This window comes from Taeniopygia guttata, chromosome 26, assembly GCF_048771995.1.
Source record: "Taeniopygia guttata chromosome 26, bTaeGut7.mat, whole genome shotgun sequence".
Taxonomy (NCBI): domain Eukaryota; kingdom Metazoa; phylum Chordata; class Aves; order Passeriformes; family Estrildidae; genus Taeniopygia; species Taeniopygia guttata.
Window position 1 is genome coordinate 1,422,438 of NC_133051.1, and position 15,694 is coordinate 1,438,131.

Below are 15,694 nucleotides of genomic sequence, written 5' to 3' on the forward strand. Positions count from 1 at the left end.
CGCAGGAGAGGATGGGTGGCCATCTCCACCCCAGCCAGCACGCTGCGTCTGGGGAGGGGCTGAGCTGCTCCTCCATCCTGAACCAACCCCAAATCCCCGGTGGGGCTGGAGAAGGGGATGATAACCTCCCCAAAACTTGCCACTACCGAGAGCCCGCCCAAGGACGGAGTGCACTGGGCAATTGGGATATGAAGCACTTAAGGAGGGGAAATATATTGCAACCAATGCATTTCACAAAGAAAGGGAAATGGGGGCATGATGTGGGGCTGCAGGGGAAACCCTCACCTCCACCAAGCAGTCGCCCACCAGCCCCAGGAGCACACGGCTCCCGTTGTGCTCCCGCACCAGCGCCGCGTTCTCCGAGCGCGTCATGCACGTGAAGTCGAACATGTCAACATCCGGCAGGCCCCGGTGGTTGAGGGCAAACTCCAGCTGGGGCAGGCAGTAGTTGGTGGAGAAGTTGGCAGCTTCTTTGGCATAGCTAAGGAGGGCATCCCGGTTCACATTCTCTGGGGCCAGGAGGCTCTCGATGTCTGCTTTGTCCTGTGGGGATGGGGTGGAGCTGGCTGGGATGTGGGAGGTGATGTTTGTCCCTCAGCCTGGGAGCACCCAGCTCTAGGCTGCAGCTGTGCCACTGCACTCTCCACATCCTGGAAGGATTTTCCTGCGGCACAGGCAACAGCAGCTGCAGCCCCTACCACCCCAGGGGTGTGCAGTTAAACCAGCATCCACAATTTGCATCCCACTGTCAAGGCTTTCAGCTGCCCGTTGCTGTGGGACCCCAGGGCCAGATCCTGCCCTTCTCACCTGGAGGATGACCCCCTTCTTGAGCAGGCTCTGCTTCTTGGCCGTCATGACGAAATAGTGAGTGTCATCCTTGTAGTACACAATGTTTTCCAGGTCGATGCCTGGTGACAGGGAAGGGGCTGAGCCAGGGCCATGGGGTGTCCCAGCACTGGGCTCAGACACCAGATGTCCCCTGAAATGGGGCACCGTGTGGGGGCACGCTCCCCATTACTGGGGACATCCTGGAGCTGAGCCTCCAGCTCCCTCAGGATCCCCAACACCCCACATGTGGGGGTCGGGACCACGGGACCACTGACCCGTTCTGTTGTAGAGGTTCTGGAAGAACTTCTGGTTGTAGATTCGGGCCACGCCGCTGATCTCGGCCACCTCCACCTCGGCCCGGCTGTGGCGGTTGATGAAGTTGGTGGTGATGCCAATGGCCAACTTCCCACGCGTCTCCTTCCGCTTGAACCCTGCGGGAGGGGAGAGGAGTGAGCCCCGACTCAGCCCCCCAAATTGGTCCTGGGGCTGCAGGGACACCTGTTGTCACCTTCAGGGACAAATTTGCCACCGCCAGCTGAGATGAGGACATCAAACTCGTAGTGGGTGAGGGGAGAGGAGCTGGGCTGCAGCACAGCCTGCCAACCACCTGCAGGGAGAGGGGTGGTCATGAATGTGCTGTTCCCCAGGGAGCAGGGAAAGGGCTGCACCTCATTCCCCCCAAAAAAGGGCGAGCAGAGGGACTGGGGGGCTCAGAGTGACCAGCAATGCCACCCACCCTGCAGAGATACCGTACCTGCCTTGCCCGTGGGGGGAACAAGGCCCTCGAACCGCACATTGATGTGCACCTCCACCCCCAGGAGCAAAGCCACCTTCAGCAGGATCAGCTGGAGCTGCCGGATACCTGGCAGGGGAGAGCGGTCCTCAGGGCTGCACCCCTGGGTGCCTGGACCCCCCACAGTCACCCTAGTGCCCTACAACTCACTGATGTGGTCCAGCGTGCCCGTGCAGAAGCGCCCGTAGAACTTCTTGGCGCCCAGCGCCCGCAGGTCATGGATGGTGAAGGGCCAGAGGTGCAGGACGTTGTTGCGGGAGAAGGAGTCGCGTTTCTCCAGCAGCACCACGCGGGCACCCAGCAGTGCCAGCTCGATGGCCGCCCGCAGCCCGCAGGGGCCGGCACCCACCACCAGGCACTGCCACGGCACGGGACAGACAGGTTTGAGTGAATTCCCAAAGGCAGCAGCTCCCCTGCTGGGTCAGCATCTGGCCCTCCTCAGTATTTCCCTTTTATTTCCCTTTTCTGCCTGATTCTCCTGCAAACCAGGGTGCCCCCCACCCCCTGAACCTTGCCTTCTCCCAGGGCAATGGCAGCAATTAAAGCATTGGCTGAGATAAGGTGCAGGTCCTGCAGGTCTGACGTGGGTTTGGTCTCCTGAGAGCTTCTGCACAGGGCTGGGAGAACAGGGCACAGCAGTCAGGACAAAAGGCATCATCATGACAGGGAACAGATGTCCCCAAGGGGACATCCTACTTGGGCTGCTCCTATCTCCCAGCAAGGACTTGACAGTTCCCTCAGCCCTGCCACGGGATGTCCCCAGCGAGACGCAGCTGGGAGGAGAAAGGACACTGCTGGCTGGGTGGCACTGAGGTGGCATCATGCCACAGTGAACTGAGCAGTGCTAATTAACATCCTGCCCCATTAAACTCCATCAACCTCCCCGCCTGGCACATCTTGCATCCTCCTGGGATGGGAGCCAGAGTTTCCCAAGGGATGTTCTCACCCAAGACAAGGACACAGGGCAGGGAGAGACCCAAACCCCTCACCCCACACCCCGAGTACCTTGGTGCCAGCACAGGCTGTGCCCTGCTCGTAGTCCTTGTGCCCAGCTTTCTTATCCAGCTTGCTCCACAGGGCCTTGGCGTTCCAGTAGTTGAGGGCAGCCTTGAGGCCGTGGTAGAGCTGCAGCCCACTGCCCTGCAGCCCCAGCTGCTGGCACAGCTCCACGAAGCAGCCCAGCACCTCCCGGCACTCCCCGGCACGCAGGAACCTCTCGAAGATGGCATGGGCCGGGTTGCCCGGCTCGTCGGCCGGCACACTCATCCCGTGTCACCCAGAAGCCTGGCAGAGGGACAGCAGAGGTCAGCAGGGAGGGGACCCTCCTGGATCCCCACCCACAGGGGTGTCCCAGACCAGACCTGATGTCTCAGTGCCACCCGCTGCGGGTGCTGCTGGGTGGTGACGGCGCTGTCAAAACCGGCACACAAAATTGTGGCAGCGATGATGGAACCGTCCCCAGATGCTGCACCCAGACAGCCACGGTGTCACCCAGACAGCCACGGTGTCACCCAGGCACGGTGGCGTCAGGGCAGGGGATGGGGAGGGCTGTGGCAGCAGTGAGTGGCTTCCTCCATGCAGCGGGTACCTGCAACAGCCAGAGCAGAGCGAGTTGTTTTGGAGCAAAGATACCACTTCCTTCCTCTGCTTGGCCTCACTGGGGGGATGGGAGGCAGCTCCTGGCTTTAGGAATCAGCCACACAGCTGCTGCAGAAAGCAGCAAGAGCAGCCCTAGGGCCAGAGGGAGCAGGCTTGGATCCATCCCGGCTTGTGCAGCTGGGATGGGGTGATCTTTCCCCCCAGTTCACTTTCTATGGGTGGAAGCAGATTAGCACAGAGAAAGCACCGGTGAGGAAATCAAATAAAAGTCAAATCACCCTACAAGCAGCCCCATCAGAAGCTTCCTAAGCATTCCTCCTAAGCATCCCAAAACCCCCTACCCCTGGCATCTCCCAGGGGACCAGTCCGGCTCACCCCCAGCACTGCCCTGAGCACCAGCCTGTGCCCTCTGCCTTGCCAGCCCGGGCACCAAGAACAAAGCTTTGCCTTTTCCAGCCACTGCTGCCAAGGCTGGGGCTGGGAAAGGCTCCCCCAGCCCAGCAGAGTCACTGGTGGTGCTGCCAAGGAGTTCCACCTTTGAGCCGCAGCTCTTTGCCCTCTCGCCCCTGGGTGCTATCGTGGGCACGTGGCAGCGCTGCAGTGGGTCAAGGATGTCGTGAATAAATGAGGCAGCCCGCAGGAGGAGGAGGCTGGGGGTGTGTGGAGAAAGGAGCCACTTAAGTGCTTAAATTTTGGCTGGAAAGACCGAATTCTAGCTGGATTTCTAGTTCAGTCTCACTCAGGACTTTCCCGACACCAGAAAGCAGTTCCCTGGGTCACCTTCCCTCTAATCACTTCTGCAGGTCACCTTCCCTTCCAGCACCACACTCAGGAAATCCGGGCATTTTAACCCCTTCCTTCCTGGGCAGACATAGGATAAGCCACCCAGGGGCTGGCACACACCAGAGTGGCAGCGTGGGGACACAGGACGTGGCCTATGCGTTCATGAAAGCCTGTGAGACCTCAGGACAGATTTCTGCTCCTCCCCTGAGCGCTGCTAGTGAGCCTGGGGAAACTGAGGCAGCGCTGAGAACCTCCCCAGGGGGTTTGCATCGCTCCCACCCATCCTGGTACCACGGAGGCTGCCGGGCACCAGTGCCCCGTGCAGATGGGCTGTCCTCCAGGACCTGCCAAGGTCAGCACACAGGAGCCCCAGGGAGATGGGGAAAGGCAGCTGCCCAGGCTGGGAGCATCTGCTGCAGCCTCAGCAGCCCCTGGCTCTGAGAAAAGCCCATCTCTCAGCTTGGTTCCCACTGGACACGATGCCAGGGGCAGCGTGCTGCCTGGGAAAGCTTTCCAGCCCCTACGCTTTGGCAGGGAGGCTCAGAGGAGGCAGAACAAGAAGCCTTGTGTTACAGTTTCCTACAGAAAATATTATCCTGCCAGCACTCTGGCACACTCAAACCCCCTTGACAACTGCAAGCAAGGTCAGAAACTCCTCGGAAAACTCAGTTCCTGCAGGCTGGATACAAAACCCCAGCTCTCAGCCCACAAAGGCCAGCAGCAGTGCAGGAGGGCACAGCCTGTGCCAGGCTGCCTCTGGCTCTGCTCCTTCCATCAAAGCCTTTTGCATTTCTTCCCTTAACGCTGTTCCTGCAAGCAGGGGGGAGGAGGGGGGTGCAGCCAGCCCTGACTCATCTGTGTCAGCTTTGGTTGGCTGCAGAAATGTCTGTGGGGACATCACCCGGGTCCCAGACACGGGGAGCACCCCTGGAGCAGGGACACCCCATCCCGCCTGGCGGGTCAGGGTCTCCTCCTGCCCTTGCAGGAGAAGCAGCCTCTTGGGAGAAGGTGGGGGAAGCTGCTTGGGAGCTCACGTGGCTCCCAGGCACATGGAAATAGGGTGGGAAAGGACATCCAGAGATGATGAAAGCTGGGAGGATTTTCAGCAGATTGCCTCGCTGCCGCTGTGCTGGCTTCCAGTATGGACAGGCTGTGCTGGGTTTGGGATCCAGGCTCCCAGCATGGACAGGCTGTCCTGGGTTTGGGATCCAGGCTCCTGGCATGGATGGGCTGTGCTGGGTTTGGGATCCAGGCTCCCAGCATGGATGGGCTGTGCTGGGTTTGGGATCCAGGCTCCCAGCATGGATGGGCTGTGCTGGGTTTGGGATCCAGGCTCCCAGCATGGATGGGCTGTGCTGGGTTTGGGATCCAGGCTCCCAGCATGGATGGGCTGTGCTGGGTTTGGGATCCAGGCTCCCAGCATGGATGGGCTGTCCTGGGTTTGGGATCCAGGCTCCCAGCATGGATGGGCTGTCCTGGGTTTGGGATCCAGGCTAACAGCATGGACAGGGCTGTCCTGGGTTTGGGATCCAGGCTCCCAGCATGGATGGGCTGTCCCAGGTTTGGGATCCAGCCTGGACACCACAGGCCAGGCTGCCGAGGTGGGCTGGACCCCAGGAGAGCCCCTCCAGTGAAAGTCAGGACCGAGGGCTTCACCCAACAGCTTTGCAAAGCCTTTGCTTTCAACCAGCAGCTGAACTGGGAGGGTGTCAGGAAGGGATGAAGGCACTGGAAGCTCTTGCAAATGCTTTTGTGCTCAGGAGAAACATCCTGGGTGTGGGACTGGGCAGGGAGACCCCCCTGGCCAAAGCCACGGAAACTTGCCTTGATTTGGGTGGGTTTGAATCCTTGGAGGGAGGGAAAAGTCCCTGTGAGCTCCTCTGGTCTGAGGCAGGGATGGGGGTGCATGAGCACACCCCAGCTTTGCAAGGCCCCAGCATGGAGCTCTGGGGGGAAGGGCTGAGGAGGGGGGACAAAGCTGGGTTAGGCTTTGCTGGGGATCCACACCCCACAGCCTGGCCACATCCTGGGCACAGACAGCACTTGGGGAGGAGCAAACCTGCCCCCTGTTTTTGCTGCTCAGCCTGTACCCCTGCCCAACTCCAGCCTAAGGAAGGACCTGCCTCTTGCAGCTGAATTTTGTTAAGAAGAGGAAGTCTGGTCTCGGCCAGGTTTCACACCCTACATCATTTTCCTCTTCCTACTTCTCCTTTACCCCAAAGCACATCTGTGGCAAAGACATCACCCTGAAGATGCACAGAGCATCCCTCAGGGATCTTAGCAAAGCTCTTCCCCATCCTGCTCATCACTGGGAGCACTGTGGAGGGGGAGAAGCAGGGGGGGTCTCTTTCCCCTTTGTCCCCAGGGCAGCAGAGCTCAGCGCTGGAGGGGAAAAGCAGCGGGGATGGAGCGGGGAGGGGACACCGCTGCCCCCGGGAAAGGCTGTGGGGAGGGGTCAGCCGGAGAAAAAGCGTCCCGGGGACAAGCAGGACACGGGGCAGGGGGGCTGAGCCCACCCCAGCACGGCAGAATCAGCGCTCGGGATGCTGGCACCGAGCGGGGGGACACACGGGGCCGGGGGGACAGCAGAGCCCTGACCTCCCCACGCCCAGGGATGCTCTGCCCATCCTCACCCTCCACTCACCTCCACAGCCCGTCGCAGGGGGAAACTGAGGCACGGAGCGGGGCGTGGGGAGGGACCGGAGCTGGAGATAGCGAGCAGGAAACGAGCTCCGGCTCTGCGGGCAGCAGCTGCCGGCCCGGCCCTCCTCTCCTTTGCCCTCCCCTCCTCGGCCTTCCCCTCCCCTCCCCTCCCCGACCCTCCCCCGCGGTCCCCGGGCCACTTTGTGCCGCTGCAGATGTTTGGCACAGCAGGACGAGCGGCACAGCGCGACCCCAGCTGAGCTTTTTTTTTGTCTTTTAGGGTGAGAAACCAGACTTTTCGCCAAGCAAGCAAAAAGACTCGGGTGATGAAGCCAAAGAGCCGCTGTGCTGCTCCCCCCGCAGCCAGAAAGCGGCCGGGAGGGTGATGGGGACACCGAAGGGTCCGGGGTGGGGACCCACCCGGTGCCAGCTCCGCGTGGAAACTTCGGGGATTCCCTTTCCATTTGGTGTGGGAACGGTCCCAGTGGGGTGAAGGTACCTTGGGGCGGGCGGGGCCGCCGGAGATCGCTGCTGGCCGGGTGTTTTTTGGGGTTTCTGGTGGCGGTGTCCTCGGGGTGCTGCTGGGACGGGTGTCGCGACAAGGGGACCGTGACGCACGGGGACAACTTGCCACGAGCCTGTGCACGGTGACTCAGGGACACGGGGCGAGCCGGCAAAGGGGCGTTGGTCGTGTTGGTCACCCTGAGTCACCCGTGGCACTGCCACTGGCACCCCGCACCTCCATCCCTGCCCTCCGCATCCCCTCCCTGGGCATCCTGCTGCCGAACCCCCCCACGGCAGCTCGGCCGGGCTGTGCTGCTCCCTGTAAAGCTGCTGGGTCCCGGTGCAGCGGAACCCACCCGAGTTTTGGGGCCACGGGAGGCTGGGCGGACACGGAAACGTCTGTGTCAAAGCTTTTTCCGAGCGGTCGGGAACAGCTCCCTCTGTTTGTGAGCGCTCCGTGGTGCCTCCTGTGAAAGGCTCGACCTGCACCTTCCAGCCCCAGCGCTGCCCCGGGCAGCAGCAAAGGGCATTAGGTGTGAGTGACAGCATCTGGTGGCACTGAGGGACGTGGCTCTAAAGAAACCCACGGCCGTGGGCAGCCCGAGCTGTCCCCGAAGCACCCCTGGGTGTGCTGAGAACAGGCGACTCACAGCATCAGTGAGAGCTGCTGCAGCTCCCTGAACCCTTCACGCTTAGATGGAGGTGCCAGCCATGCCCTGGACCCTACCACAGATGCTGCCTTCGATCCTAGCCCCTGCTCCATCATTACAGTTCCCCCATCTTTCCTCCCATTTTATTATTCTAGTGTTTTGGTGTTTTAGGAGGTGGGGAAGGAGCAGAGATGCCGCTCAGCTCCCCCTCCCTGCTCCAGCTAGGCCTTGGATGATGCTGCAGACTGCAGCCGCTGCAGCTCCAGGACACGGATGAGGAGGAGGAAGGTGATGCTCAGGAGAAGCAGCCAGAAGAAAACCCAGTAGTGCTGTGGGAAGAAGAGCCAGGGACGCCACAGCTCTGCTGCAGACCCCTTGGACCTGGGGAGAAGGTGACCAGGGACACTGTCATCCATGGGGGAGAGCAAAGCCCACCTCCACCCCGTCTGGGGACAAGGAGGATGTTTAACTCAGCCCCAAACCTCACTGGCCCTTTTACAAACCCAAGTGAACAAGCCTGAGGAGGGCATGGGCAACCCAAAATATGTGGGCAAAGCTGAGGCAGCCAAAAAACATCCCAGCCTTCCACCACTAAGTCCCCCTGCCCAAGTGCTGGCCCCCTGGGGACCACAGAGAGCCATGGGGGCATGCTGGGCACACGCAGGGTGCTGCTCACGTCAGCCCAAGCTGTTCTGGCTCCTCGTTCCCTGTGTTTGAGCCTCTGCCCTCTGCCTCTGCCACCAGCTTCCCGGTCACGGCGCTGTCCTGGCCCTGTGGCTCCAGCTCAGTCCTGGGGAGGGAGAGGAGGGGGTTGGTGCTGTCCCACACGGGCCAGTGGCAGCTGGTGGCACTCTGCCCGGCCACCCAGCACAGTTACCTCTGGCTGCTGGGCCAGTGCTGGGCCCCCTCTGGCTCCAGGGCACCTGCTGGGGCTGCTCGGCTCTCAGGGCTGGCACCTGGCTGGGCACCGAAGGCGGGAGCATCAGTGGGGACACGGAGCCCCGGTGGCACCGGGCTGGGGACACGGAGCCCCAGTGGCACCGAGGCTGGGGACACGGAGCCCCAGTGGCACCGAGGCTGGGGACACGGAGCCCCAGTGGCACTGAGGCTGGGGACACAGCTCCTGGCTGTCCCCAGCAGCCACGTCCTTACCAAGAGCTGCCTGGGGATGACGGCGATGCTGACCCTGCGGCGGGCAGACCCCTGCAACAGAGGGGCTGAGGTGAGCCTGTGCTGCTGCTTCTCACCTCCTCCTTGCCCAGCACCTCCCCAGCACGGGCAGGGGACACCACGGGACACTGCCAGCTCCCACTGGGGCTCAGAAGCCAGGGCAGGTCCAAGCCAAGAGGTTTGTGCCTGTCATTACTGCTGCAAGCTGGCCTGGTAGGGCTGCCTGACCCTCTCCCCTGCCTCTGGAGCTACAGGGGGATCAGTGTTGGATTCAAGCTGGTGCTAAAGAACAGCCAAGCCTGTGGCTCTTGCAGTGAGCCTGCAGTGAAAGAAGGATCTGCCTAAGATCTCTTGCAGCTTGCTGGGCGTCCTGTCCTTCTACCAACAGCCCTCCGAGGCTGTCCCGAAATTCTGCCTCATCCCTGGCATTTCCAGCAGATCTTCCCTGCAGCATGGCTGCAGTGACATTTTTTGGGGACAAGTGGGTGTGTGGGGACAGCCTATTGAGGGAGGGCAGCAGGGCACGGGGAGGCAGTGGCTCCAAGACTCCTGAACTGGGACCAGTTACCTGCTGGAAAGTTCTCTTCAGGGGGTGAGGTCTCAGCCGTGGCTCCACATCATCTGGGAGCAAAGAGAATCTGCCTTACATCATCCCCCAACACCAAAATGGGGGATGCAGACAGTCACAAAGCTCCCAAAATCTGTCCTGGCCACGTGCTGTGCTTGGCACAGGCGGTGCCCCAGGCAGGGGGACCTGGTCCCGTGCACACAGTGGCACGTGTGGGGTTTGGTGTTCAGGAACAGAGTCCTTTTTGTGCATGGGGCCCCCTGCCCTGCATTCCCAGCTGGGTTATGGCTCTCTGGCCACCAGCACCTGCTCCCACACTGATCTGCTGTTCCACTGTCCCCTCACAACTGCCATCAGCTGTCCCCTTCCCCAGTGCCAGTCCTCATCTCACACCAGCCACCGGCTCTGCGGTGCAGGGTCACACCAACCCCCAGAGGGGCTCAGGACCAAATCCTGCAGGGCTGCTCCGTGCCAGCCCTGCCCAGGCCCCGTGGCAGAGCCCACCTCACCCTGGGTCTCTGCCAGCTGCCGGTTGCGGGAGTTCTGCTGGATCAGGCGCTTCATCTCCTCCAGCTCCGCGTGCTCCCGCGCCTGCTGCCGCTTCAGGTTCTCCACGTGCTGCACCATCACCTCTGCTGCCCGGCTCATCCGTGCCTCCTGCAGCCAGGCGGGATGGGGGGTCAGGGTCTGCCTCCCGAGGAGCAGCTCTGTGCCAGCCCCTCGCTGTGCCCCCCATGGGCACTGCGGGGGCATCCCCTTCCCACCGCCGGGGCAGCGGGTGAACCCCCTGTGCCCCAGTGAGCACGAACAGGAGGTCACAGCCAGCTCCATGAGGAGGAGGGACAAACCCACAAAGCCCAGGGATGAGTCCTGCACACCTGGTGCACAGCCCCCAGCTTCTCTGCAGCGCTGGTTGCCCGCTCGATGCCCGCTGACAGCACGGCCAGGCTGTGCTGCAGCTGCTGCAGCGTCTCCTTGCAGCCTGCATTGGTGCAGGATCGGCCCAGCCTCTGTGGGGGAAAGGATGGAGCTGCTGGAGCTGGCACTTGGATGACCCCAGCAGGTGCCAGCCCCCTGCCCTTGTGCCCACCTACCTCCAGGGCAGCCCGGCACTGCCCCAGCTCCTCCTGGATGTTTTCCTCTGCTGCATCCCGTGCCCGTTTCTCCACCTGCACCCGTTGCTGCAGGGTGAACACGTCGCAGCGAAAAGCCAGGGCGAGGTGGGCAAAGGCTGCCTGCAGGGTGGGGAGGTGAGGGTGGGACACGGGGGCAGAAGGGAAACCACCAGGGCCGTGTGCTGCTGTCCCCAGGCACAGACAGAGCTCCCAGCGTGCCACCAAACAGGCCAGTGCTGGAGATAATTAGCACTTGCCTTGCCCCAGCACCCGTTAGGCTGCTGCAGGCTGGGCACAGCCCCCTGAGGTGCCAGCCTGGGACCCCAGGCAGCTGATAACACATGGAAATTTTGAGCCCTCCTGGCAAGGGCACACGCTGGGCAGATGCCCTGGTGGCTGAGCCTGACTCAGCCCTGGCACTCGCAGGGAAATGATTTTTATTAGCGCTGCTCCCGCCGCCTCCCTGGCTGCAGAGCACTCTGTGGGATTGCCGGGCACGCAGAGGACAGGCTGCTGGAAATGCAGCTGCCTCCAAATGCCAAAAGCATCTCTGGGAAAGGGTTTAGGAGGTGGCTGCCAGGGGCCTGCGGTGCCTGAAGGAGCAGGGCACAGCCGTGGGACTGTGAGCCAGCAGTGTCCTCCTTGTGTCCCTTTCCCCAGCCCACCCACAGCCCCCAGCAGCCCTCACCTCCAGATCCTGCTCGGTCAAAGCCGCCCTGCAGAAAGAGAGGTGCTGTCAGGGATGGAGGCACCATGGGGGCTGCATGCTGAAAATGCCCTGGCTCTGCTCCCAGGGGTGCCAGCCACCACGAGAAGCAGAAAGCCAAGTGCCCATTGTGTGGACAGCAGCTCTTGTGCAACGGGAAAGGAGGAAAGTCCAATCTCTGAGCCCTGCTGTGCCCTGGAACCCCCTGTCCTGGAGCCCCCAGAGGGATCAGGTGCTCACTGTCTTACCTGTGCAAACCAAGTCTGTCCAGCACTGAGAGCTCACTGGGGAGATTCAGCAGCGGCTCCTCCAGGGTTTCTGCATCTGCAGGAGGGCAATGAGACCACATATGAGGGCTTTTCCTTGACCTTCCTCCTCCCTCTGCCCTCCTGTCTTAGCAGGGAGTGGGTGCTCCTGTTTTGGAACCATTCCAATCCTTCTCCAGCATCAGGGGGGCTTTAGCTCCTCCCAGACCATCTCCCGTTCCCCATGTCCCCACCAGAGGAGATGACTCTCATCAGAACATGTCCCCATGCTCGTCCCCAGCTACTTCAAACCTTCCCCTAAGGGGACCCAGCTGGGACGTGGGATGGGGTCTCACCCACCTTGTTTAGTCCTGTCACTGTCCCCAGGGTGCACAGCCTGCTCCTGCACGGCCCTGCCTGGCTCCTGAGAGGCACAAAGTGCAGCTGGGGCAAACCTCTGCCTGGTGCTGCACAGCACCCCGAGAGGATCAGCACAGAGGGGCTGGGGGGCCTGGCTGAGCCCGAGGAGCCAGGCAGGGAAGGCCCCCCTCACCCTCCCCTCCCTCTCACCCTCCCCTCCCTCTCACCCTCCCCTCCCTCTCACCCTCCCCTCCCTCTCACCCTCCCCTCCCTCTCACCCTCCCCTCCCTCTCACCTTGCTGACTTGCTCCACGCTCTGCTCACTCCTGGCCAAAACCCCACCTGGGTGTCCCTGGGGACTGCTCATCCTGCCTGGGGACAGAAAGGGCGCTGGGAGCTGGGCAGCAGGGACCCCTCCCCAGCCTGACCCCGCTTCAGGAGAGACCCCCAAAACTGCCACTGGCACTTCTGCAGCCTGCAGGCTTCCCAAGGGACATCAGCTGGCAGGTACCCCCCAAAATATCCCTATGGGATAAAGGGAGCTGGAGCTAAACTGGGCCAGGTCAGGGGGAGGAGAGCAATGGGTCCAGTGCAGAGGGTGGGTTGCAGCTGGTGAGGCAAATCCAGGGGTGGGGTTGGGGTCCCAGGGCTGGAAGGGGTTGCAGGCAGGTGCTGCCAGGCCAGGGGACACCCTCCTGCTGCTCAGGGAGGGAAGGTGGAAAACCCACCCTTGTGACCCCATCCCCACCTGGGCTGCCCTTACCTTCATCCGGAGACGTGCTGAGCCCGGACAGCTCTGCCTGCTGCTCCCTGCGGAGGGAATCCCGGGTAAACCCTAAAGGAACTCAGGAAGCATCGGCAGCATCGCACCCCCCACGCTGCCCGAGCTCCCTCGGTGGGGCTGCTGCGGACCCGGGTCCTTCCCGAGCATCCTCCGCAGCCGTCCCTGTCCCTGTCCCCGTCCCCGTCCCCGTCCCCGTCCCCGTCCCCGTCCCCGTCCCCGTCCCCGTCCCCGTCCCGCTCTGCGAGCCGCCCCCTCGGCTCCTGCCGCCGCCGCAGAGCCCCACTGAGGATCCACCGAAGCCGTTTCCAGCCAGCAATGAGTCACCAGCCACTGCCGTACTTTGCCTCAGCCTGGTCTTTTTTATTTATTTATTTTTTTATTTTATTTTGCTCCAGCTGCCAAGCGGACCTCGCTGCGAGCCGGCCTCTTCCAGCACCACAACTCAGCCAGAGCCCAGGCAGGCACCATCTCACAGGCGCCCCTAAAAGTGCACTGGGATGTGTTTATCACCCCAAAGCCCTGTGCTGGGTGCCAGGAGGTCTGGCAGCTCTGTAGCATCCCTGCCCACCGATGCTGGAGGCCAGCAGGTCACCAGTGCGTGGAGACACAGGAGCTGCTGTGCAAAGATCCCTCTACAACCCCACACTGGAGCCCAGCACCCGACTGGGAGAGGGTTTGAACCCCCAAACTTTTCCCCCTGGCTCTGGAAAAGGCTTCAGCAGAGCTCTTCCCTCTCCTCCTGGCGAGCCTGAGAGCAGCGGCTGCAGCAGAACGATGCTCAGCGTCCCTTGCCTGGCACTGCCACCACTGTCCCATCCTTGCCAGCACCCCAGGAGCCGCTGGGGCAGCTTTTTGTGCTCCTACCTCCGAGGTGAGGGGCTGGCTGGGCAGTTCATCCTCTGCCGCTGCCGCCGCCGGCGCCCCTGGGCCGGTCCCTGTGCCGCATCCTCCGGTCCCTGTCCCGGCGAGGTCCCCTCGAGCGGCTTCATTTGGGAAGTGCCGAGGCTCCAGGAGCAGCACACCTATCGGGAGAGACCCACATTAGCCGCGCGCAGATGGAGAACGCCTCTAAATGTTATATTTTTAAAGTGTTTTCTCACCCAGCAGGAGCTTGGAGCTCCTCTGCTCAGCGTGGAGGCATCTGGGGGAAAAGAGGTGGGGAGCCCCGCTGCGATTCGGGAGGAATCTGCTGGATTTGGGCGGGCACGGAGCGAGGCAAATGAGAAATTCCATGCAAGAAGGTGGGCTTTCCTTCTTGCCACCCCCATTTCCTTCCCCCAGGGCAATCCTCATTTGGGGTTTGTGATGTGGGTCAGCTGCATGGGGGGAGGTCGATTTGCAGCCACCGACCGGTGTGAGCAGCCCCTGCTCTCCAGGCTGCAGACATGAGCTCCCCGAGAGACAAATAGAAAAGATTTCCAATACAAGGGAGCTTGGACAACCCATTTAAGCTGTTTTACAATGTTTAAAGGATCAGAGAAGGATGCAGGAAGCCCCAGGGCGAAGTCCCTGTGCACAAGGGACTGTCCCACGGTGACTCCTCACAGGCTGTGCCCATGGACATGCAGATTTAGGACAGAAGGAGAATTTTTTGTCCAGGACAGGAGAGATCTAGCGGGACAGAGAGTGCAAAGCCTTGGCCAAGCTCAGCCTAGCTCCAAGCAGGGCCAGCACTCAGCTCTGGGTGAAGGTGTAAAAAGCAGCACTTGGCACCAAAGCCAGCCCATTTCACACCTATACAGTGGGAAAATTGTGGCTGACACCTTCACCCAGGGGTTCAGGCGTCTCCTGCCAGGAGGGATCAGCATCAGAGCGCTCAGTCCATCCCAGGTGCCGCAGCCCCTGCCGGCTGCTGCCTTCCCACAGCTCTGACAGCCTCGCAGACACTCTCTCCTTATCTTTGTGTACAGATGGGAAAAGATTCGAGCCGCGCCGCTGCTTTAGCAGAAGGAACCCCCTGAGATGCCCGACCGGGCTTTCCCTCCTCTCGGCGCTCCCCGGGACATCTTTACCTGCCTGAACTCCTCCCAAGCAGCCGAAGGCAGATGCTGGGGCCGCCCAGCTCGGACCTCTCAGCCCTGCTGGGTCCCCACCAGCCCGGGAGGGGCTCGGGGCCACGGTGTGACCGGAGCTCCGCGGCTCGGGGCTGCTGGCGGAGCTCCCCGCGGGGCAGAGCAGCAACCGGAGCTGCCGGGGCCGAGCCCGAGGAGAAAAGGCCTTTAAAGGAGATGCGAGAGAGCGGCTGGGAGCGGGCAGAGCGCTCTGGTCTGCAGGTGGCCAGGAAACCTCTGCTTTTGGTGCGGGGCCAGGTCCCGCAGCGCTCCGGGAGCGGGGAAGGAGCGGGGATGCTCCCTCCGTGCCTGCGGGGCAGGGTGGGCTCAGCTCAGCATCTCCCCGCTCCCGGGAGTCGGGAGAGATGGGGGATCCCCCCGGTGCTTTCATGGGGGGCCCTGCACCGGGCTAAACCCGAGTGGGTGATGAGGAGCCCCTGTAGCATCTCGTTGGTGATGCAGAGGAGCCGCTCTGCCAACTCTCCCTTCCCTCCTGCCCTCTCAGCAGCCCCACCTCCCCCCAGCCATCCCCCCACTGCCCCATCCCTGTGCCCAAATCCAGCGCATCCTCTAAAGCCGCTTTCTTCCCCTAAGGAGCTTACAGCCACTCGGGCTCCACCTTCAGCACTACCTGGGGGCAGCTGCTGTTCCCCCCATGCCCAGGGACCCTCTGGGGTCTGCAGACCTGAGAGGGCAAACAGCATCTCCCAGTGCTGGCTCTGGCCCACCTGCCGGAGTGCAGAATGCAGCCCCAGGTGTCACAAAACGGGGGGAACCCTCGCAGGGAGGAGCAGCAGCGGGCACCGGGCAGCACATCGGGCTCCTCTGCAAGCCCAGGGTGCTCCGTGGGCACACAGAGCCCAGCACACACCCCACTGCTGCCTCTGTCCCCTCC

At 62.2% G+C, this 15,694-nt stretch overlaps 2 protein-coding genes across 9 annotated transcripts in view; both read right to left on the reverse strand.

Annotated features, from left to right (window-relative positions):
• Nucleotides 1-6,783, reverse strand: part of MICAL1 (microtubule associated monooxygenase, calponin and LIM domain containing 1) — a 12,470-nt gene extending 5,687 nt beyond the window's left edge. For 3 of the 5 annotated variants that reach the window (XM_030291925.4, XM_030291923.4, XM_030291921.4), the window contains exons 1-9: nucleotides 6,648-6,783; nucleotides 2,983-3,209; nucleotides 2,627-2,905; nucleotides 1,772-1,979; nucleotides 1,565-1,690; nucleotides 1,337-1,435; nucleotides 1,104-1,259; nucleotides 808-908; nucleotides 286-543 (exon numbers count right to left, since the gene is read on the reverse strand). In XM_030291925.4, coding sequence (XP_030147785.4) covers nucleotides 286-543; nucleotides 808-908; nucleotides 1,104-1,259; nucleotides 1,337-1,435; nucleotides 1,565-1,690; nucleotides 1,772-1,979; nucleotides 2,627-2,887 — 1,209 coding nt within the window. In that variant the 5' untranslated portion in view covers nucleotides 2,888-2,905; nucleotides 2,983-3,209; nucleotides 6,648-6,783. The remainder of the gene's footprint in view (nucleotides 1-285; nucleotides 544-807; nucleotides 909-1,103; nucleotides 1,260-1,336; nucleotides 1,436-1,564; nucleotides 1,691-1,771; nucleotides 1,980-2,626; nucleotides 2,906-2,982; nucleotides 3,210-6,647) is intronic. The other 2 variants (XM_030291924.4, XM_030291922.4) reach the window with 1 other exon arrangement.
• A 1,144-nt stretch (nucleotides 6,784-7,927) lies between these two features.
• On the reverse strand, nucleotides 7,928-15,026 carry LOC115498585 (inositol 1,4,5-triphosphate receptor associated 1). Of its 4 annotated transcripts, none has more exons than XM_072918807.1 (15): nucleotides 14,761-15,026; nucleotides 13,613-13,770; nucleotides 12,728-12,774; nucleotides 12,260-12,336; nucleotides 11,965-12,028; nucleotides 11,608-11,683; nucleotides 11,342-11,369; nucleotides 10,633-10,773; nucleotides 10,417-10,548; nucleotides 10,048-10,195; nucleotides 9,539-9,591; nucleotides 8,953-9,003; nucleotides 8,678-8,760; nucleotides 8,477-8,590; nucleotides 7,928-8,181 (listed from the first exon to the last, which is right to left on the reverse strand). In XM_072918807.1, the coding sequence occupies exons 2-15, from the start codon at nucleotides 13,735-13,737 to the stop codon at nucleotides 8,022-8,024; spliced, it is 1,299 nt and encodes a 432-aa protein (XP_072774908.1). In that variant the 5' UTR covers nucleotides 13,738-13,770; nucleotides 14,761-15,026; the 3' UTR covers nucleotides 7,928-8,021. The 4 variants fall into 4 exon arrangements, 3 of the variants coding, with proteins under 3 accessions (XP_072774908.1, XP_072774906.1, XP_072774907.1); XM_072918805.1 differs by lacking the exon at nucleotides 14,761-15,026 and adding an exon at nucleotides 13,849-14,141; XR_012052038.1 differs by lacking the exon at nucleotides 14,761-15,026 and adding an exon at nucleotides 13,849-14,147 and having other exon boundaries at nucleotides 8,041-8,181; nucleotides 8,678-8,756.
• Between the last annotated feature and the right edge of the window lie 668 nt (nucleotides 15,027-15,694).